A 23,028-nucleotide genomic window follows, 5' to 3' on the forward strand; every position below is an offset into this window, starting at 1 on the left:
TTAACCGTGTAACTAGGGCTTCCTTATATATACTTTATCTGATTTGTCTTTTATAATTTGCTCAACAAACTGAGCTGAGCTGAATAGAATTGGTCATGCAAAATCTTATTCCCTGGTTAGCTCTTAATTGTCAGCTTCAACAGGGGAAACTCTGCAAGGAGTAGTATTTTAGTTCTTTCCAATGGTAGTTATCAGCCATACTTGTTATCCTCATGACAAATGTTCATGGTAGAAAAAAATCTGCATGAGTAAGTTATAGTGATTCCAGCTGCCATTCATATAAGTATTAATATTTTTTTTAATAGGTTGTTTCATTTGCATTCCTCTCCTCTGTTACCCCTCCAAGACCTATTCCATTTCTAATCTTGAAGTAAGTACTTCAATTACAAGGAGAAATACTTTTTTAGGCATCGGTTTATCTCTGGAATTACTCTGTTCCCATGTGGTACGTTTCTTTTGAAATAGTGGTTCCTTGTGTTAGCTATAGAACTGTTGGGAGGATTTTTTAAGAGGGGAATAGAAATTCTGTTTTTACCAGAGTTCTGTTTTAAGAAAATATTAAAAATATATATATTTTTCTATGTTCTAAAAATTAGTCAAGCATCTGCATTACAGAGACATTAGGAAGTCTGTCAACTCATGCAGCTTTAGAACAGAAGCATCTGTCTAGAACATGGGTGAAGTTGTAGACAATGAGTCAAAGTCTTGCTCTGGCACTGCCTGCTGAATGTCTTTTGCATAAATGATTAGAGGGGTGGTTTGTGGTAGAACAGTCCAGGACAGCAAACCTGAAATCCTCCATCTTTCTGCTGGACATCTCTATTATTTACAAATAGGTTGTATTAATGTTCAAGCACCTCTATTGACAATTTCTTTCCAAACACTAACTGTGGTGAAAGGTTTTCCTAGTTTCCCATCAAGGTACTTTCACTAGCCCTAAGTTCGCTTTTTGGTGTAATGTTGTTTAAAAACACTTGTCTTTGCATGCACAAAGACAGAGAGCAAGCCTGAAGACTAGAGTGCTTGGGAGCTCATTGCACCTTTATATTAATCCACTGTTTTGCTGAAGGAGAAATGGAGCAACTAAGTCCCTGAAATGTCCACAGAAATGGAGGGAAGCAGTGACTGCTGTGTCAGTGTTAGGCCACTGAACGTTGACTAGAAGCCACCCTTCTGCCATGCACTCTGGGTGATTTGCCTTGCCACCCAGCTGCCAAGAGGGGCCCTCTGTTATTTCAGTACACCACCTTCTGCCACCTTCACAGGCAGCCTCGTCCTCTTGAATACAGTAAGTTTTCACCAAATAATGATGTTCCCAGGATGGTCTTGTATTGTTTGTATTACAAAGAGCTCCACTGTGGAATGTGCTCCCCTCCCAAATGTGCATATCTCCTCCAGTGTCAGCTTTTACTGTGAAAACAAAAGCAGATGTTCTTGCCCATTTTGGATGGCTTTATGCAAGAGGAGGCATGGAGGAATTCCCATACTGGAATGGACATCTCCCATTGATTTTGATAGCCTCTGTGACACTGGCCACCCCAGTGCCCACTGCGCCAGGTCTGCCCGGCTCCCGCTGGTGATCTCAGACACCAGCGGGACTTCTCTGATCCCACGCAGGAGGTCTGCAGCAGAAATGGGACTTGCATTTCCTGTGTCCTGACCGCAGGGCCATCTGCCAGTTCATTAAATACTTTCAAGAATAACAGCCTCCTCCAATCCTTCCCACCTCATAATATCTGCAGCAAATGTTCCCCTTTTTTGATGTATCTCATTCCTTGCAGTGTAGCTAATGACCACTCTAGGGCACTTCTCACTCCCTATAAAGTTGCTTTAAACTGTTTTGGTTTTTTTTCTTTAGTATTGCCTGTTATTCCTTCCTCTTGCTCTCTCCACTGTATAAATACTTTGATTTTCATATTACCTGGCATGAGAGGACTGAAGGGTGCTGTCAGCCTTGCTTTCCTAAGCCTCACAGGAGTGGACAATTACAGGGCACTCCCCAAAAGACCTGGTAACCTTGCAGCGTTCAGGCTGCTGTTAAGATGGGGAGGGACAGGCGGCAACTCACTTGCACAGCCCTTCTGGGAGCTGTGCTTTCCAGGTCCATAACTCCATCCCTGTAACAGCTGGGCGGATAACTCTGAAGCATAGCACACCTTAGGAAAAGTGCTCCTTCAGAGATTTTTTTTTTTTTTTTTTTTGGTAAGTTGTCTTTCTAGAAGGGAACATAACTGCGTAGGCTTGGCAAAAGGAGGTAGCGTGTGCTACGTGGATATTGAAAGTTGTGGAATAATGGTCTTTATAAGATGGGTGTGCTTCTTCAGAATTATCCTAAGATGACTTTCAGCTTGTGCTCACATTGATCTTGTATTATAGCAAAGGAATTTACTCCTGTTGAAACACAGACATGAACTGCTGACGCTGTGTACAAAACTTATTCCATCTGTGTTCTGGTCACATTTTTTCAACTGGAGAACAGCATCAGTTCATATAAATTCTGTGTCCAATAAAAAGGAAGGACGGGGGTTCAAATTTCAAATGTGAAATAATTGGAACTAACAGGCTGTGAATGATTCGAAAGCAGAGAATTCTCTGTAGGACTATTCAACTAATATGTTGAATAATGAATACACTGAAAAAAATAATAGCTTTCCATAGAAAATTTACAGACAGGAAAACAAGGCAATTTTTTCCTGAATAAATGACTGCTCAGTTCTAGCATCAGTCTAACATTTTAACTCGCTAAATTTATACATGCAAGTGTCATTTACTGAAATGCACATATTTAAAGAAAACAATGCTATGATTAAAATTTTGTGTAATGTTTTATAAGGAGCGTGAATAGATTAAAACAAATTCGTGTGAAAGGAAAATGATTATATGTAATAATGTGGTGGTTCTTCATTTTAAAAATGTGTTTTTAATGATTCTCAGCTCAATTTCTCTATATTCACTTTTTGTAGTGGATCTGTTTCTGTGATGTGTGTCATATGAATGAGCAATACAATCTTAAAATGCCGGTTTCTGAATGATATTCATATGAAATGTTCCTGATCTTTGCCCTACTGGAGTTGTATTGCAGTAATTATTCAATCACGTAGGAGAAATTTTACCATTATATTTAGATTAATTTTGAATTGGTTTGTACTACAACTGTAATTGTATCTGAACTGTGTAATAGAATTTTCTTGATTATGACTAGCAAGAGAATTGCAATCAGAGAGGCCTATCGCAGAGCAGAAGGTCATTCGGATGATCTAGAGCGACCTAGAGTGTGACACAGGCCGTACGTGTCACCACACCATGCCTGCATCTGTAGCTGCCTTTCTGGAAACCCATTAGTGGCTTTGCTGCAGTTGGGCTACGAGAGCGGCCAGGTCAATGGTTCCTTGTATACGGACTATCCCAGGAAGAAAGGGAAGAGGTCCTGTGAGAGGTCCCAGAGAGTATCTCCTTCCTGACTGTTTAGGCTTCCTCTCTTTCCAGCACTGAATGCCCCTGTGGACTGCATATACTGTGGATGCTTTGTTTGTTTTTCAGTTAATTCAGTGACTACAGCTTTATCCGTAACATAATTAGTGCTGTTCAGTGCCATGCTGAGGAGAGGGCCTTTAGAGACAGGTATCCCTTGACAGGTGTCTCAGTCCTTGGAAACATGTGCCACCTTTTATCCAATTTCTCCAACACCATAGTATTTAATTAAATAAGAACAAACTCAAAAGTCAGTATAATTTGACAATTTGGCATTACATTGGTACGAGATCAAGCTGAGAAGATGGTGTGAAGGCTGAGACGGGGCGACACAAAACCCTGCAGCATGATGCTGTGGAAAGTCAGGAGGAAAAACCAACTCTTGTGCCTAGGATATTTAGTAGAAAACCTTTATATCCTCTGCTTTTCCTTGCGTTTTCCAATGCCAAGATAAAGGAGGTATTTGAGTATAATATAAGGATGTCAATGCTCTCACTTCAATGATATATTGAATATTTTAATCATCCCAGGCATTGTATTGGCTTTTGTGTACAGGTAGAACATAGCCATTTCCCTCTGGCTTTAGTAAAAATATTTCTGAATTTTTAAATCCTGAGAACAAAGTGCTCTACATCCTGTTTTTTCTCAAGCTGGTAGTGCTGTAACCTTGTCATCTCAGTGAAGATATCAGTCTGACTGCACTTCAAATAGACTGATTTGTGGTGGTAAAAGACCAGGCTGAAGCCCAGGGCTTGGCCAAAGTAGGTCGTGTCAAGTTCACGCCTATCGTGTATTCAAAAGTCATAAAGGTTTCTCAGAAAGCCTATCCCTTGGAAAGATTCCTCCAAGATAACATATGTTTGAGAGGGGGTTTTGTGTTGCTACATCTCCACACAAATGACAAGTATTACTGTCATCATTCTTTCTTCCTTGGTGTTTAACCCGATAGTCTCGCTGGAGCCATAATTTATCAATTGCTAAGAGCGCTACGGGATATAGATGGTATGAATCAAGTACAGCGATGACTGAGGTAGGGCTGGCTGGACTTGAAAGCTGAGATAGAGGCAGTTTCCAGGGAGGCATGAGATATTTGAGTAGCCAACTGTTTGTAAGAAAATCTCTCCAGCAGCTGGAGGATGTAATCTGAACAGCACTTCCAAATTTAGTAGAGGCTTCCAGACCCACAACTTTAACCGAGCTATACATTTAGGGTAAGGCACCCACTTGGTGTGACTTAGCAAAATCCATTTAGATGGACTTGCTCTCAACAGACCATGCAGAACTTATGTTGAGGAGCAAACTAAGTAAGTTAATCTCTGTATTGGACAGCTTTGAGCAGCACAAGGAAGAGGAAAACATCTGATTGGTTTTTTTCCCCTCAGTATTGTGTTGGTACCAAATTTTCTGTCCTAACTGGAGAGGGATCATGACACCTCTCCTCTGTCCAAGAATAACTTTCCTCCATGTGACATCCAGGGAAATCAGCAGCGACGTTTCTGATGCAAAGCACCACTCAAATGTAAGGAAGAAATTAATTAACCCATCTTGGTTCTCAAATATGCTGAATTTACCACAGCTTCCACTGATGTTATGGGTTGCCAGGCCTCAGAAGCCTCAAAAATGTCTAATTTTTTCATAGCAAGTCTGTGGGCCAGCCAGCAGGGCTCAGACCTGACGGTCTTGACTGTTTCAGGATGTACATCAGCATGCAGGCCTCGAGACAGGGTGGCCTCATTTTTGTCTGTAACTGTAGTATAAAATATTCTCTTGTCATCAGCTGGTTAGTACACTTGTATTTACCAACCGCGTGTGTGGTTCCGGACAGTGGCTAGAGAGAAGCTGCCATCCTTTCACGTGCAGCAATGTTGTACCAAATGTGCAAAACCTGGCCACTTGCTGATTTTGCTAATTTTTCTGGGTCTTGCATGTATATTTATTTTATTCTTTAGCCACGGGAAATCACCTCTGTAGAGATATTGCTCACACTGCAGCTTTGACTGGATAAAAGAGAAGTGAAAAATATGGGCAGCTAAATGGATTTTCCCTGACCCACCCCTTCCTCACGGAATGCAAAACCAAGGGTTTTCTGGACACGGTTGCATTTTTGTAATATAAATGAGATGGTAACCATGCTTCTGAGTCAGGACAGAGGCAGGGACAGAGTCTGCACCAGGCAGGGGTGGGCACATGGAGTATGCTTTACAGAAACCATGGCTGATAGGTAGCACCACCAGAAGGACTGCAGGGATAAAGGATATAGCTCATCCACCCCAAGCTTTTCTGTGGCTTCTTCACCACTGAAGCTTGTGTATATTTTGTTGCTGAATTGGACCTTTTATTTACTAGTTACAAATTTTACATGCCATTTTAATAGTGTGCATTGTAACTATTTAAAGCTGTGCATTAAACAGGCCCAGACACTGTTAACAATCTGCATGTTACGATATATTTTTTTGTAACTGCTTGTTATAGCATCAGCTATTAAGAATTTATTACTAGTGCATTTTAGGTGGTGCTTTACAGTCATTTAATTACAGCCATCTAGCAATCATTACATAAATATGCATCAAGAGCAAGAACCCCAATGTAAGGTGACCTGAAAGGATTTACCTGCCAAGACCAGAGTTCAGGCCCTCAGGTGGCAATGATGTCATCGGCATATGCAGGGAAACACAAACATTTAAAGCTGTGCAGGGAGCTGTGTTCCTCCCGACACTAGGTGTTCATGAAGTCATCAGCTGGAGCAAGAGCACTGTAGAGCTCTAAGGACCTGAACTTGGCTCTTGGCAAGCAAGCAAAGGAAAGTCAGTTCCCCTCCAGCCCTAGTCCCAGCGAAGATGCAGGGCTTTTGGCTGTGAGCACAGGAGTTCAACTGCAAAATTGGGCCCTCTGGAGCCCCTTTATACTCCTGTGCTCTCAGCTGCCAAGTGCATCCTTACACCCATTAACCCGACCTGATCTGGTAGAGAATCAGACACACTGCATATGACCCAAAGACAGTAGCTGGTCCAAAATGCACCTACCACATCTCCATGCTATTTGTCACTGCAACAGCATGCCCGTATTTGAGAGTCTCTCTAGCTCCCTGCCAGGCTACCGCTCCTAGGTCAGACGTCATTGCTAGTGTTGTCTTCTGCAATGGACTTCAGCCATCAGACTTGACCAATGATTGGTTCTGATAGCCTGTAACTCCTTCCTCCGTTCAGTACTGATACTTTTCATTCCCTCTTGAGAAAAAAAAAATCTCAATCTACAACACTGTAGCACTAAACAGCCCTTGGATGTGCTACATTCATAAGACACTCTTGCTATCCCTATGCTCCCACTTGAAGACAAGCTTGCCTAAATTCAGTTCTTCTGTGTTAAGGCCAGCTCTTCTCCTGTGCAGAAGGGTTGTTACATCGCTGTATCTCTATTGCCTCCAGCAATGACTTGTCCAAGGTGAAAGCTGGTATACTCTGAATGGGTTAACTCTGTTTTTATTTCTGGAAGCACCCTCAGAAGATTACTAAAAAACTCAAAGGATGAAACATTTCTGAAAGACAGGCTGGCAAGTTGATGCAGGTTGCTGTAAATCAGGAGTAACATGTGCCACTTTGATTTCCTCTTGGAGCTGCCAGTAACCAGCTAGGTTGTCTGGCTGACACTGGTGTTTTGGTACAACCACTCCAAAGCCTTCACCCTCCCTGAACAACACAAATCCTAGTTGCTTTTTCATTGCTTTCAGTAATGCTTTACCAATATTTGCAGCCTGCAGTTGCAGAGAGCGTGTGGTGCTCTCATTACTGGATGATGTTAGTACAGCATGACCCTGTGGAGAGGTATAAGCCTGGGTTTATTCACAGATTGCCTGAAATGTACTGCATCTATTTCTCTGAAGCAGATCCAGTGGACTGCAGGCTCACATTTGCGGTGATGCATTTCAGCCTCAGCAGTGTCGCTGTGTGGGAGGCAGAGCCTGTTAGTGCTGTACGCTGCAGGGTATGTTCTCTGCTCCCTCTCTGTGGCTGTTTGGGGTGAAACTGTGACTGCCAAGCAGCCCTACTACTACACTCTTTTGCATACTGTCTACTTTGTAAGGGGTGTCGATCTGGACATCTCACTTCCAATGGAACACAACACGAGAAAGCCACAGATGGGTTGCTGCGTCTAGCTTAATGAAAGAAGGACTAAGTGTCACTTGGGTGTTGATTCCAGTCTCTCAGCCATTGTTTTACTCTTCAGGCTTTCTCCGTTTTGCATACTCTTAATCTAGCCTGATCAAATTTTCCCAGGTCACCTCCAAAATCATCTGAGGCAGAAGTCATGTTTGTTTCTTGCTTTAGCAATGTTCAGAGGCCAGGGATTTCCTGTGCTGTGCTTTGCACAGAACGCCAGTTGTAATGCAGTCCCTGAGGTCGGTGTCCTGTGTCCCAACCCGAGTTTAGCAGGCCACATCTGAAGGTGAATGAGGCTGCTGTAACAATAACTAATATAGCAGTCTCCTCCAGCCCAGTGCTGGAAACATAAGGCTTCAGAATGCAAAGAATCCCATTACAAATGAATGGTTTCTGCCCCAAGGATTTAACCAGAAGGATGGCACAATGCAAAGCCCTTCTCCCCTGTGACTAGCTCTGGTATGTTCTTCTATCTTAAAAACAATATATTGCCTTTTTTTTGGGTCTATTCTGTTTGGGGGCATTGACAGCTTCACTGCTTTTTGTTCTTGTCCTGTGGTCTCTACCAGCACCACGAAGATAGCTCTATGCTACTCAGCTTACAGGAGACAGCAGACACATATCCGTATGCTGGAGTAGCAGGAGGGTTGAGTAACCTGCTAGGAAGGAAGATGGGAAACAGCAGGAGGTAGGCGGCCGCGGTTCCCTGGTGTTTCTTGAGCGCTGGAATGAATTTTATAGTTGTTATCACAGTGAGCATGTGAGGAAGCCACTGCTGTTCCCACCACACAGGTGGAAATGGTAAAGTTAAGTTGGATGATTTTTCTACATCTCTCCACAAGTCTGAGCTGGGAGGCAACGCAGGGGCAGAGTGCTGCCAAATGCTGGTAGTGATAACTGAACCCGGGTAAAGAGTCACCCTCGGGTTTAATTTGGGTCAAAAGCTGTGCCCACCTCTAGTGAGTCAAAGGCAGCTTACATTATGAGGTGAAAGTCATGGTCAAGTTTGGACTTCCATGCTGGGGGATGAGATTTCCTAGGAATGCTTCGGCAGATTTTGGCTTTGGTGCTCAAAATAGAATTCACAACATGCAAAATCAAACCAAGGACACAGAAACCCTATATCACCATGCTGTGCTCCTGATACCCTTCTTCCAGTGCTTGCAAAGTCCTTCTTTAGAGATACCCTAAAAAAAATATCACGATCCCTTATTAAATGCAGTGATGATATGGCTTAAAAACAACTGCGCTGTCTTTCTAATTGTTTCTTCATCTTTCTTTCTCTCACCCCAGCCTCTCTGATCTGAGACTTTCTAGCACTGTGATAGCCATGGCAGGACTTGGAGAGGTTTGGAAGGCTAGTTCCAGTAGCCTGTATTTCTCACCAGGATCTTCTGGCAGAAAGATAAACCACAGAGCTGACAGCAAACTCCTGTTGCCCAGGTTTCTGGCTACAGAACTGGGAAGGATAAACACCTCCTTAAGCACTGCAAGATAGAAATAGAACAAGAGAAAGGAATGGAAATCCTCTCATAATGCAATGGCTAGAAGCAATCCAGCTGTTTTGTTTTATTCCCACCATGAGAAATACGGTCAGTCCCGGTGCAAGCTTGGCCACCTGTCAAATCAGGTTTGTGAACTAAAGCTTATCGGAATTTGACACGCTCTTGTCTTGGAGCACACTGGTATGATCAATACAGACTCCTCCTATAGCAGTGACACAACACGCATGCTACCCATGCAGTCCCAGATGCCCCTCATAAATCATTAAAATACTGGCCAGTTCTAATCAGACCCTTTGGGGTATAACGTAATATACTATTTGAGAACTAAAAACAATAAATCAAGTTAGTACAGAGGTCAGACTGAGACTAAACAGAGCTGAGACTTGCTTGCTGATATGTGTATAGTCTAAGAGATGCAACGGAAGGAGAAGAAATCCCAAGTCAGCTAAGCAAATTGCTTTCTTCTCATTGTAAAAATCTCACTCAGTCTGCTGAAGGGAAAAAAATAGGAACTCATCATATTCTGTAGCACAGCTGATTTGAGGTCTAGAATTTCCCAGCAGTTATGTTAGCTCTTGGGATTACAGGTATTTCTAATAATTTGTCCTTTAGGTTAACTCTTACCATATTTCTAAAACAAACTAGCAGTTAAAAATACGTGCCTCCAAATGTCATAGATCACCTGGTACAAAAAGAACAGAACACATTTTCTTCTAGAGCATAGAAACCAATTAACCACTAGCTAAAAATAATTTGGATCCCATTAGAAGGCAGCTGCTGTGGTTGCACTCTTCAGTCTTGCCTGGGACACAACAGGCAGCTTTGTGAAGGGGAGGTTGCCTTGCAGTGCCCAAGTGCTGGGAACCAGTAACAGCCTGCGTGCTGAGGTGCTGCTGCATAAACCCAAATAATTGATGCCTTCTCTTTGATACAGAAAAGGTTGAGTCCCATCCGCATTTTTCAAGTGTTATCTGACTCTGAGGATGATGTGGTATGGGGTACGGCCAACCTCCATGGCCAACACATAGTTTGGCCACCATAAATGTTATCTGGCAAAGAATGATACTGAAGGCTAACTCCCTCATTCTTGCTGTATCTGCATGTACCTTTTGTTTCTTACCTTGTATTTAGAAGAGGAATACCTAGTAATTGTTTCTTACCTTACCTTAGGGCAAGGACAGTCTGTGGCAGAAGATCCTGCTCTGCATGTACACTGCAGATGCTAAAGCTATAGAACTCTCAGTACTGCTGTTTAATTCCCCTTGCTTTCCCTTGCACTTTTTCCTCAAACCTCTCTATGTTTGGCCTAAATTGGGCGGAGTGTTTTTACAGCCCATGGTCGTGGTTTAACCCCAGCCAGCAGCTAAGCACCACGCAGCCGCTCGCTCACTCCCCCCACTCCCAGTGGGATGGGGAGGAGAATCAGGAAAAAAGGTAAAACTCGTGGGCTGAGATAAGAACAGTTTAATAACTAAAGTATAATATAATACTAACAGTAATAATAATTAAATATAATAATAATAATTGTAACAAAAAGGAATATAACAAAAGAAGAAGGGGGGGGGGGGGAAGTGATGCACAATGCAATTGCTCACCACCTGCTGATCGAGCAGCGATCTGCCCCTCCTGGCCAACTTCCCCCTGTTTATATACTGGGCATGACATTCTATTGTATGGAATACCCCTTTGGCTAGTTTGGGTCAGCTGCCCCAGCTATGCTCCCTCCCAGCTTCTTGCACACCTGCTTGCTGGCAGAGCATGGGAAACTGAGAAATCCTTGACTTAGGATAAGCGCTACTTAGCAACAACTAAACCATCAGCATGTTATCAACATTATTCTCACACTAAATCCAAAACACAGCACTGTACCCACTACTAAGAAGAAAATTAACTCTATCCCAGGTGAAACCAGGATACCCATACAGCAGAGTAACTTGGCACCTGAGTTTTACCTGTGGAGCTGTATTTATAGTAGTGGTCTGCAGGGAAGGCTGTCAGAGGCCCCAGTTGTGGTAGCCTCCCTTCAGTCATGAATATCAGAAAAGGGCTTTGCTCTAATCCTGTGAAAGCTGCTGTTATGCCGAGCACAGGCTTTGCTGCGGGGAGGTGCGAGTTGTATGAACTCTTGGGGTTCATGCTGGTCGCTCTTGAGCTCAAACGTCTGGAGACCAGTGCCAGGAACTGATCTCAGGCTTTGTCTTTGGTAATGCACACCAGTAATCCAGAAAGTCACCATAAAACAGTGAACAAAGTCTCTGTGAGATACTGGCAGTAAGTAAACGAGCTAGGAAAAACTAGGGCAGTAAATAACTGGTGGTGAACAGATTGGAACTTGGCCTGTTTGAACGATGCACTAACACCTCCAAACTGGGTGCATGCATGGGGCAAGGTGGATTAATATTGTGTTTTATTTCTAATTAGACCTAAAGCAAGTTTGAATTTCTTTTAAGCCTGGTAGAGAAACAGTTGAAACACAGATGGAGACACAATAATCAGTTTCATCGGAGGTGCAGCACAGCTTGGTGCGGGAACTTAATGAAGATTTGTTGGTCAACAACAATCTCCCAACCCACTTAACGTGCTCTCCATTTAATTTGCTCTGCTATTGTAGTAAATTTGAAGCCCCCAGGTCAGACTCAGCTTTCGTGACTCTTGCAGTCTCTGCAGTGTCAGCAGGAAGCACGAACCGAAGACTTAGAGCCTGGACTCGAGCAATGTGTATTTCTCCTAATGAAACCCAAAGCCAGGTGAAATTTTTGGGAGAGGAAACAGGATATGGAGTCCCTTTGGGGGATGGAGGGTGTTCATAACACTCAGAAACTTGGCCCACATTTCTGGTCTCCTCCCTTTCTACTCCACAAAGGGCTTGTAGCATTTTCAGACAAACTTGGATCCATTGTATATTGTGAGAGAACCTGCTGGGAAATTTGGTGATTCCTGCACTCCAGCGCAGAGGGAATGTGTGTTTCTGCTTTGTGTTTTTAGGAAAGTAGGAAGAAGAAATTCAAAATAAAACACAGCAGATGGGTATCTCACACAGATAGACACTGGGAAATGTTTAGACAAGCTTTGTCCCCAGTCCTTGAGCTCAGGATTTAGCAACTAAACCGTAGAGAGACTTCAGAAAGACAATGAAATGCATTTTTGGCTTCCAATACAGTTCCTCCAGAATCCAATGAGAGTTGTGCACGTGAATCTGAAGGCAGAATATAGCCAGCAGTATGGGGAATAGATGTAATGTGAGAAACTCTCATGCTATATTATTATAGTCTGAATTGTTTCCATCATTTTGGGTTAAGTAATTCCCCACTATCCATCTCTGAAGTGCAAACAGTACAGCCTTGATGTGCCCCAGGGAAAGGAAGCAAACCAGCCTTTGAATCTTTACCCAACCTTACTGCTCATATTTTGCTTTCAGTGAATAACTGTTCAAATCCTTTAATATTTCATTCCCATAAAAATATATTTACCAGGGGTTTTTGTGGCAGCAGTGAGGCTGTGTTTATTATTTTAGGAACACCACACGACTGGCTTTAGAGAAAAGACAAGGCAGGAGCGCAGAGTGCTGCAAGTCTATCAGAGAACAGCATGTTTTCCACCTGTTGAGGCAGCAACCACAATAACAGATGCACATAATAATTACCTGTACCTCAAAGGCAGCACCAAGTCCTGCACCTTCTGCTCCCCACCTAGCAGACAGCTTGATAAGGGAATTACAAAAGAGGAGCACTGAGAGAGTAGAGTAGGTAGTGCTTTGTGAAGAATGAAAGAGCAGCTCTTATTAAAGAGAAACTGGAAGGTGAAAGATGAGAAGGAAAGATCTGAGGCACCATGATGCTAAAAGAAGAGTGGAGCTAAGGAACTCCAGGAGCCTGCCTTATTTTTAGAGTGGCGGTCAGGTTTTTGCTAATACCTTTTCCAAGGCTGCTCTTATTTGTACTCTTAACATCAGAGATAATTTCTACTGATAAATAGGTGCCCCACACACCTACTGGAGCCCACTCCTTCCTAGAGATGGATGGCCCTGCGGTGGGAAGAGGGGCACATACCCCTGTAGGGTAAGGGCCTCATCTCAGTAAGTGACACCATAAGTGACCGTGACCCTGTGCCAGGACCCTGTTCCTTTTCGCCTCCTGCCGCCCGGCACTGGGAGCATGCTGGAGCTACGCCACTCTTTTGTTTGCAGTTGCCCCAGAGCATCTGGTGTAAGGAGGACTGGGGACAGTATGGAGAGCAGGGATGCAGAGCAGGTGAAACACCTTTGGTCTTTCCTGCTAAAGTGCTGAGGCTTGTGAGGCTCTTTTTCTTCCCTTCCTCTAACTACCACGAGGAAAGAGGAGACATTTGGCTGGGTGAGGACTCCCAGAGCCCAGACCATATGAGCTCTGGAGTGGTTTGTACCATGGTAGTTCCTTACTTGCAGAAAGGAACAGATCCTTCCTAGCAGGGATTTGCAGGGGAAGGGAATGATCTCAGCCCCGATTTAATCTTGACAGAAGCAGATGATGAGAAGACTGTGTGCTGAGTTGGAGTTTTCCTTTGAATTCCTACGGTGTTGAAGGCAGTGCTATAAATAGACACAGTATCCTTTTTACCCTGGTACAATTCTGTCTCCAGCTCCCATGTAGACAGCAAGTCTGCTGGTAGGTATTTAGCAGGAATTAATTTAACCCAGTCTTCTCTTTCCGTATTCTTTTACTCCAAGCATCCCGATGGCTTCCACAGCCATACAAGCATATTTCCTCAATAAAAATGTTCTGAGGAAGGCTGCTGATATTAAAAATCCCATTTCTGTCTGAAAGTTCTATCCTAGTTATAAATAATCCATAGAAGCCCCAAACTATAAAGAGTTAGTATTAAAAAAAAAAAGGGGGGGAAAAAAGAATCCCCTCCACCCCCCTCTCAAACTTCTTAGTCTTTCATTTTTTTTCCCCCAGGTTTTGTTTTTGAATTGCACACCATTTTATTCATAGTCTGTTTCACATTTTCTCCAGTGTAACTGGCTGGCCAGTTTCTCCCTTCCCAGGAACGATTCTTGTGAACATCAGCTGAGAAGAAGGAAACCCAGATACAGTGTTTCACGGCTATTATCTTAAAGATAGATCTGTAAGAAATTCAAATACAAGCCGGATTGGTATTTAAAAAAACAAACCCCTCAAATTTAAGCATCTTTTTCAGTGAGAGATCCTCAGCCTGGGAATCCAGCTGGAAAGCAAACTAGAATTTCACAAATATTAGAGTTTCTGAGTACAACGGCAGGGACGATAATCTGGCCTAGCCCTGCAGTTGTCTCACTGCTTGCGGAGCTGGCTGTGGTTAAGTTCATGCTGCTCAGTGCATGTATTGAGTTCACTGGGGGTTGGTTTGTAAACAAGCTTAAAAGTACTTGCCTGGTAGTCGAAGCTCCCGCGCTGCGGTGTCTTGGATTACCTTTGTTTGAATAATACCACTTCGTTTCCTCCTAACGTGCCAGTTGCACAACAGATTTCTAGCCTCTCTGCGTTCAGCTTATTCAAAGTCTATTTTTAATTGTGTTAATTATAAACCATAATCCCCTACCCTCTTTGGACCTGCAAGCATCAGCCAGAGCGAGGCAACTGGAGGGCGGCAGCAGCAGCGGGAGGCTGAGTTTCGAAAGAGGCCGACCATCAGGTGGTGTAAGCAGATGTGACCCGACCAGCCTTGCTGGGGCTGCGCTGGTTTATGCCCGGCATGCCGATGCTGGTGGCGATATTAGGATTTGCAACAGAGATGTGACCGGCGGTGGGGTGGTTGGGGTTTACCCCAGATACCTGGGGTTTTGCCACGTGTGCTTGTTGGCGGGGCAGTGGCGGTTGACCCTAGACGTGAGAAATCGGGGCGTGACTGGGCTTACCCCCGGCCCACCCGTGTCGGTGGGCAGTTGGTGTTCCTCCTTGCAGCAGGCGTCAGTGGGGTGGCTGGGTCTTACCCCAGCCGTGTGCGTCAGCGCGGGGCTGGGGTTACCCCTGGCACGCGCGTTGTGGGGGGGTGGGGGTGTCGAGTTTTACGCTGGACGCGTGCCGGTGGGGCCGCTGGGCTCCATCCGGGCGGGGCGAGTGTGGGTGGGCTGCGCCCGGGCCTCCCGGGCGGCACAGAGCGCCCGGGGCGCGCCAGGACGGGCGCGCTCCCAAGCACAGCCCCCCGCACCGGCTGCTCCGTTTCCCTCGGGGTTTGACCCGAATTCGGAACAAAAGGGCCGGCCCGGGGTTGAGGCCCGGAGCTGAGGTCCGGGGCTGAGGCCCGGGGGCGGCTGGGCAGCGGCCGCCGCTCGGGGCGGCCCCGCCGGGCCTCCCCCCCGCTCCCCGCCGCGGGTCCTGCCGGCCGAGGCGCCGCCCGCGCCGGGCCGACGGCGCCACCTGGCGGCGCCACCCGGTGCCGCGGCTGGCGGGAGGCGGGGGCCGGGCGAGGGGGCAGCGCCCGCCCTCGGGCCGGGCTGGGGCCGCGGGGGGTGCGCCGCGCGCGGGGTCTTTTGGGGGGAAAACCGCGTGTGTCACATCGCAGCGCGAGGAATTACATTCTGCGTGTTATTCTGCAGTGTTCGCAGTAATTTATCATCGGAGTAACATGCAGGTTTGGCAGTTGCACCAACCAGTATTTTAAAAATGCGGCAAGTTTTTATCGCATGAAATGCGTTTAATTTGCAGGTACTCTCCTGCCCCCAGCGAGTGCATCTTCAGCTGTGCCCTCCGCTCTACAGCCAAAAATGGCTGGCTGGCCTCAGTCCTGCTGCTTGCCAAAGGCAAGGAGAGTTTTCCTAGAGGTGGGAAGCACATGGAAATGTGCTTGGGGTGGGGACATCTCTATAGCCAGATCTACTGGGTTTTTTTCCCCACTTGTTCTGTAAGTTGAAATCAGTTTGTTAGAGTTAATTGGTAACTGAGACATACACCTTAAATTTTAATTTGGGTCTGAAGCATACTTTTAAGCTGACCATTCCTGCCCGTTGTGTTTTTGTTGACCTTGCAGAGCAGCCCTGGAGCTCGTGAGCAGATTTCCTTACGCAGGGAACTGAAGCAAAGAAGTGCTCTAGGACTGCTCTCCTGCTGCTCAGGGATGACCAATCCACAGGATTAGTCCAACACAAAACCCCCTGAGATGCACTCGGTGTGAGGGTCAGGTTTGAATGCTCTGCTTTGAATGCTCTGCTTTGTGCTTATGGCCTGGCCCACATAGCAGATGTAGATAGTGCCAAAGAGCATTATAAAAGGTGCTGAGTTGCCTGTCCTGAAGGCAGAAATCTGCCTTGTAGACAGCACTGGGAATGGCAAGGAATGTTTTCCCTTGTTGCTGTGCTGTTCTTGAGTAGCCAGCTTACATGGTGGGCAGTATTCATCCCTCTGCATTCCTGAGTTTGGTACTAGGAATGCAAACAACTGCCATCCCCGAGCTGGCTTTGTGCTGCAAATGTTTGTCTGCTGGGAACTGAGAGCCAGATGTGCTTCACATAGTTTCCAGGCAGCACTGATCCATCAGATGACAGTAGCTATTGAGTGCTCTTATGGTGGCCCAGAGACACAAAGATGAAAGCCTGATGCCTGTCAGCACCTCCCTTGCCATTCCTGTCTCCCTTCAGTTTTCACTTGAGTCCTCTCGCAAAAGCAAATGCCACAGAACATGATGTTGCAATGTTAATGACCTTTATTTTTGAGAAAGAAAATCCCGAGTTTTATAATGTTGCACTGTCAGATGAATTTGGGATACGTTGAACTTTGTCGTCAAATGCTTTCCTGCACCCGCCCCACTGCCCGTGCAGCTGTTTGGAGCCTCAGCTGGCAACCCACCTTCCTCTTCAGAAGCATTTTCCACAGCATCCCCTGGATGAATTTTACTAGGGAAGATGAACAATATTTGAATGCCCTCTCAAACAAAGGTATTTTCATGGAAGAAAAAAAAAATCTGATGAACAGTCAAAGGGAAAACGCTATAGAGAGACCTGGAATAATTTCTTAAAGAGTGGCTTGTGTTGTTTCCCAGCTGCTCTGCCTTTAAATAGCCTCTTACCCCAACTCAGGGGCTCCATCAATTGTAAAAGCAAGAACTAACTAGTGCCAGATTCAAGTCTCAAAATACAAAACATTTTAGATACGGGGAGCAAAGGGGTGGGGGGCTGGTTCATAAGAAAACTTCTAAGCATTATTGTAGCATAAATAATATGGCATCTTTCACCTCAAATAGCCTAACACTTCATAAAGTGATATGAGCTTCACTAGTTGCTGAAACACAGCTATTTCTGAAGTGGAAACTGATATCTTTTTTTTTTACCAGCAGAGAGCAATGTTTTAAGGTGGAGAGTGAAGGATACGATATACAACCGATTGTAAATATCATCTAGGAGGGCTTTGCAAAATAGAAAGATCAAATAAAATCTACTTTTAGTAACAACATGCATTCTGGTATATCATAAACCTGCGTCCTTAGTTTACAAATGCATTTCATTTAAAAGAGATACAGGAAACTCAAATAACATTTTGTCCTCTCTCTTTCAGCAATACTCTCTTACAGCTCTTTGGTAGCAGATGCTCTGGTTCCTTTCCTCTCTTCGTTTAGTTTAATGTCCAAGTCCCGGAGCTGGCTGAGGAACCCTGAATTTGGGCAGATGTCTCTGTGAGCACTCACTGTTTTCAGAGCATCCACGAGTGTCATGTTTTCATGGATCATTAAAAAGGCAAGCACTAAAGATGCAGAGCGACTCACCCCCATGGCACAATGAACAAACACCTTACCTGCAGAAAAAAAGAGGCACAGCAAGGTGAGTGGGCTTTAGCATTTCCAAAGTGAGAAAGACACAGGGAGGACAAAAAGTAGTAGAAACAAGTTCGGAAAATAACGGTGACAATTAGCAGATACTCATGTTTTCAGGCTTAGCATAAGATCATGCTATACGTCTCAGGCAAGGTGGTATTTCATACTGACCTCATGCATCTAACTTAGGCCTCAGATGAAAATAGTTGAAATTTTCTGTGGAAGGAGAAGCTTTCTGTGACTAAACTTGTTAGTATAGCTTTCTGTGGAAAAAAAAACCAGTTTTGGCAGAAAATTTTGGCCCAGCCCTGACTGTGATCACTGACAAGTCCCATAAACTCTGTAGGATAGTCTGCCTGTAAAAATGGACTCATAATTTACTGTATCTCAGCAGCCCAGTGTGAGCTATAACTGGGGATTTAATAAAGCGCTCCAGTGAAAGCAGCAGATCTTGCAGCCAGTCAGAGTCGGAGCAAACTCTGGAACAAATGGAAATTATGATAACTAGGCCATAATCCAAACTCTGCTGACAAAAATTCAGCAGGCTGCGGGTCAGGCTCGTAGTTTTTGACTTAGTTCATTAACTTCTGCTGCTTCTCTAGTTTAATAGACAGTCTGAATAAAGCTCCAATTCTGCGAAGCGCTTAAGCATGTGAAGCATTTAAGCCAGCGCTGAAGTGCCGCTGCTGCCGGCTGAGTGCATCGGGAGTGGGAGCAGGGCTGCGTTACGTGGGGCAGGATCACCGGGCTGGAGCCCGTGCCGGCATGCGAGGTGCGTGTGGAGGCACACGGATCCCGCCAATTCCTGTAGGATGGACCCGTGGGGGAGCACCCGCAGTGCCATAACCTCCGCCCTTCCCTCTCGCTCTGCTCCTAGAGTTGGCCCTTCCTCCCACCACGCTGGGCTTGGGGCTCCCAGCCTTCCCCAGCTCCCAGGGACCTGGCCGCTGCCCCTTTCCCTGCAGCGCATGGCACAGGCGCCCTTCTCCCATCCTCTGCGCGGCGGTTCTGCGTGTGCCTTCTCGAGCCATATGCTGAATCTGAGGTTTGCTGGCTGCCTGTTACTGCAAGGAGAAGGCATTTGGCTCGTGTTGGAACTTCCTCCCAAAGCTTCTCATTGCCTCCCTCTTACCTCCTGAAGTGTTTAAGGCTTTGCCTATGAAATTGGCAGCATCGTAGAAGAAGATACTTAAATCAAAGGAAGGATCATCAAATGCTTCTACTCCGTAGTACTCTATTTGCAGATCTTCGTAATATTTGGCTCCTGTGTTGATGCTATATGGCCCATCTGCTGCATTAAGGATATGAGTAATGTTGAGGCTTTGAAGAGTAGTTTTGCTCCTAGCAGCCCACCTATTGAAAGACACGAAGGGCTTATTGGCAACACTCCTAACATTCTGCTAAAATAGCATGGTTTAAAGTTAGTGCTTGCTCCCGCTAGGGAAGCACGCAGGAACTGCAGCTTGCTTACAGAGCAGCAAATTTCAAGAAGCCTGTAGTGCTTTGCACATGAAAAATGTGATACAGTGTTGTGGAGAGCAGCAAGAGCACAGACCTGCCGGTGGGATACTATTAGTTAAGCAAATGCCTCCCAGCAGTTAATCCCTGGGAACATGGCTTACTGTATAAAGTGGTCAAGATTCTCCTTTAAATAGTTGTTTAGCAAGTTCTAGAGCTAATCTCTCGTTCATAGTGTGCATGGGTCGCAAGGGCGAGAACCCACACAGATGCAGCAGCACCTCGTTCCTGGTTCGGACATGAAGCGGCTGCATCATGATCACCAGCCAGGTTCTCTCCCCTTCCCACCATAAACTGGGACTGAAGTTATTCCACAAAACTGTGATCCTTAACTGATGTATTCATGAGGAGGAGGAGTTGGGAAAAATGAGCTGATGATTTATGCAATCTCCAGTAATCCAAAGCGAAGGAAATGGCAATAAATAGAAGTGGTCACAAGAATAAGGTATTTGCGTGAAAATTCCTGTTTGATATTTTCAATTTTACCGTCTTTGAAAGAAAGTTTGGATTTGAACTGGCAAAATCCCTATTGTGTGATTCTTTTGGGTCCTCCTCCACCTGGCTCTTGATCCTGCTACTCCTGTTTGAGTGTGAGGGCTATTGTGCTCTTGTCTGCTGCCTTAGAGCACAGTTTCCAGGGCAGATAACGCACCTCAGAGTTGACACTAATTTGGGATGGGTTCTTTAAGGACTTTCATCTAGAATACAAATAATTCTTACCCTGCCTAATCCCCTGTGGTTCACAGAATATAGAAAACCGAACTCAGGCACACTATGAGTAAGTCACCATTTTGTATGTCATGTTTTTCATGACATCCAAACTCCTTATGTTACCAGTTTTGGAAGCCTGTATCTCAAAAACATTCCGGCAGACCCAAAAGCAGCTCCCCAGTGTACCACACCCCTTCCTCCTCCTCCCAGGGACCGATAACAGCTTAATGATAGAACTATATGTTCTTACGCATCTCCCAGGTAAATATTTGGCCAGACTTGGTCCACATGATTATCAGACCCTCCTCTGAACCAAAAGAGCCGCTGGAGGTCTGATAGTGCTGGTGTTTCATAGGAAGCTCTGCTCCCTGCACTGCTAGTCGGAGATGAAGAGTCTCTGGTGTGAGGCATCTTGCTCCTCTCTTGCACACACTTGGGCTATGTCAGAGACAGCTTTTCTGAAATGAATTAAGAGGAAATTTTCATACAGAAATAATATTCCCTAGAAAGTAGTCCTGTTCATTACCCTCCAAATAGCATTACATTATTATAACTAGTGTGTGCAGCAGGGCCTGCAGGTGTTGCTAAAAGCATCCAGAGAGCAGGACTGACTCTGTGGTAGGACTCTGCAGGCATGTAATTCATCCCCTGAGAAAGCAGCAGCATAAGACTATACGATTTAATTTCTTGTCAAGTAATGCTGTTGAAAAAGAACATCCTGTGCCACCCGAATGCAGCACTGGCTGAACCTCGTAAGTGCAGATATTATTTCTGTTACTATAGCGCTGATGAGCGTATGCAGGAAAGCTCTGATACTTTATGTCGGAGAGTTACCAAAGTGTTTGTGTACACTTGATTCTGGTTAGTTCAAACTGGAAGTTTTTGAAAGAATGAATCATTGGACTGACTTATACTTACAGAGCTTCTAGGGCCGAGGTGGAAATCTTAGGATGTGTATGTAAGACATGTATTTATATAGTGTATGTGTATACATATATAAAATGTATGTGCATACAATTTTCTTTCATTTATGGGATGTATTTAAACACATGTATACACTTACATATACATACATGTACACACACGAACAGATTTTCACATGTATATATACATATCTATATATGTCTGTACATATATAAAAAGAATAGGAAAGAATTTGAACTAGTTTTTTCTCTCTCTCAGGTGAATACCCCTGAACACTCAGCTATACTGGTATACTTGCATCTGTCTGTCTCAGTCTCTCCTCTGGGAGCTGTTCCACTTTGTATAAATAATGTGCTAGCTACTTGCCTCCAGAGAGAGGCTGTTTCTCTTGTCTGAGGGGTAGGGTACTTACCTGAGATGTGAGGGGAAAAAAGCATCTGAATTTTGGGAAATTATAGAGCTGAAAGTTCTGGCTTTGTTGCCCTGTTGAGAATCCCATTTAGGGCTGTTTTGCTCCCATACAGATCATGCAGTGGAATATGGGCATCCCTTTTGCAATGTTGTTTGCTGGTTTAGCCCCAGGAAGCTCAGGCCAGCTAGTCCAGCCTGAAGCAGAGCTCAGCCAAGAGCAAGAGTTCAAAGATATCCAAGCAGTCCCTTCTCCGAGACTTTAGGAGCATTTCTCCTGCCAGGATCTCATTACCCTGAATTGCTGTTCGCACCCCCAGAGAACATTGATGAGCTTTGTTTGGTTGCTTGATGGTATTAAAGCCATAATCAATGCGGGAGCCACACTAGAACTCTTCCCAAAGTGAGGTGGCCGGTGTTTATTCTGATGTGGCGTCAGTTTTCACTCTAATGCCTGAATGCCTAAATCTAGAGTTTGGGTTTATTTTCTCAGCAATTCTAGAAAACAAGTGCAGATGGGACCTTTGGAAGTCATCTAGTCTGTCCCCTGCCCCACAGCAGCAGCAGCCAGATGGATGTTGCTCCTAAAGCAACAACAACTTCGTCTAAACATCCAGGTATGTAATTTTTAACAGTGTAGGCTGATTTGGGGAATAAGCAGAAAGCAAGGGAGAATATCTTGCTGCTTATGGAAAAAGAAGTAGGGATGATGCAAGTTATATTATTGAACATACCACATGTATTTCTGTGACCTCAGCCTAAATTTGCTTCCCCTGCTCCCTTCTCCCTCCTCCTCCCCACAAATGTTAAGAGCAGTTATAGATTTTTGTATGTTCCAATAAAAAGGAAGTCTCCCTAGGATAACTACTTAATAAGCAAAATATGAAAAGCACAATAAAAATGATGGGAGAGTTGGAAAAAAAGCTGACTGGTTTTACTTTTAATGACGAAGGAAAAGAACTGCAGGGAAGTAGAGAGGAATATAGGGATAAAAGCCGACGAATTTTTCAGGGCAGATAACGTAACACCAAGAGCTTTAGTAAAGGAGTATGTTGTGCAATCCCAGCACAGATTAGCATGAAGAATAGCACAGAAAAAGATATTGTGCATTGCCCTACAATTTTTACTGCCTTGCGAAAGTCATGCACTGTGCTCAAGAGCTACTGCCAGCATCGTCATGATGACCTGTTTGTACTTTCACCGACACAGAACGTTAAGCTGAAGCAGTAAAGGGAAATCAAGAAAAAGATAATACAGCTTCTACATCAGGAGATTCATAAGACCACAGGCTCATTTTCAAGGAGTGTGGCTGACTCTCAATCGCTGCAGATGTTTAAAGGCTGAAGTTGTGAAGTGTGTAGGCAGATGGATATTAAACTTTCAGTTCTCCTAGCCCCCACTGCTTTAAACTTCTTCTGTAGCCTGTCAGCTAGTTACAGTAATGGAGATGATTAGCAGAGAGAGGGAAAGAGATGATTAGCAGAGAGAATTACATTGCGAGGCCTCTTGTTCAAGATCTGACTTTGAGGAGGTTCTCCAAGAATTGAGTCGTTTTGGTGCCGGTGAAACTT

At 44.7% G+C, this 23,028-nt stretch overlaps 1 protein-coding gene across 1 annotated transcript; it reads right to left on the reverse strand.

The window, feature by feature from the left end:
- Positions 1-17,650: 17,650 nt before the first annotated feature.
- LOC127017922 (dual specificity protein phosphatase 13-like) lies at positions 17,651-20,548 on the reverse strand. Its single transcript, XM_050899244.1, has 3 exons — positions 20,376-20,548; positions 19,029-19,249; positions 17,651-17,877 (listed from the first exon to the last, which is right to left on the reverse strand). Exons 1-3 carry the CDS (start codon positions 20,534-20,536, stop codon positions 17,651-17,653), a joined length of 609 nt encoding a protein of 202 aa, XP_050755201.1. The 5' UTR covers positions 20,537-20,548.
- Positions 20,549-23,028: the final 2,480 nt, after the last annotated feature.

The sequence above is a fragment of the Gymnogyps californianus genome, chromosome 6 (assembly GCF_018139145.2).
Source record: "Gymnogyps californianus isolate 813 chromosome 6, ASM1813914v2, whole genome shotgun sequence".
Lineage (NCBI taxonomy): Eukaryota > Metazoa > Chordata > Aves > Accipitriformes > Cathartidae > Gymnogyps > Gymnogyps californianus.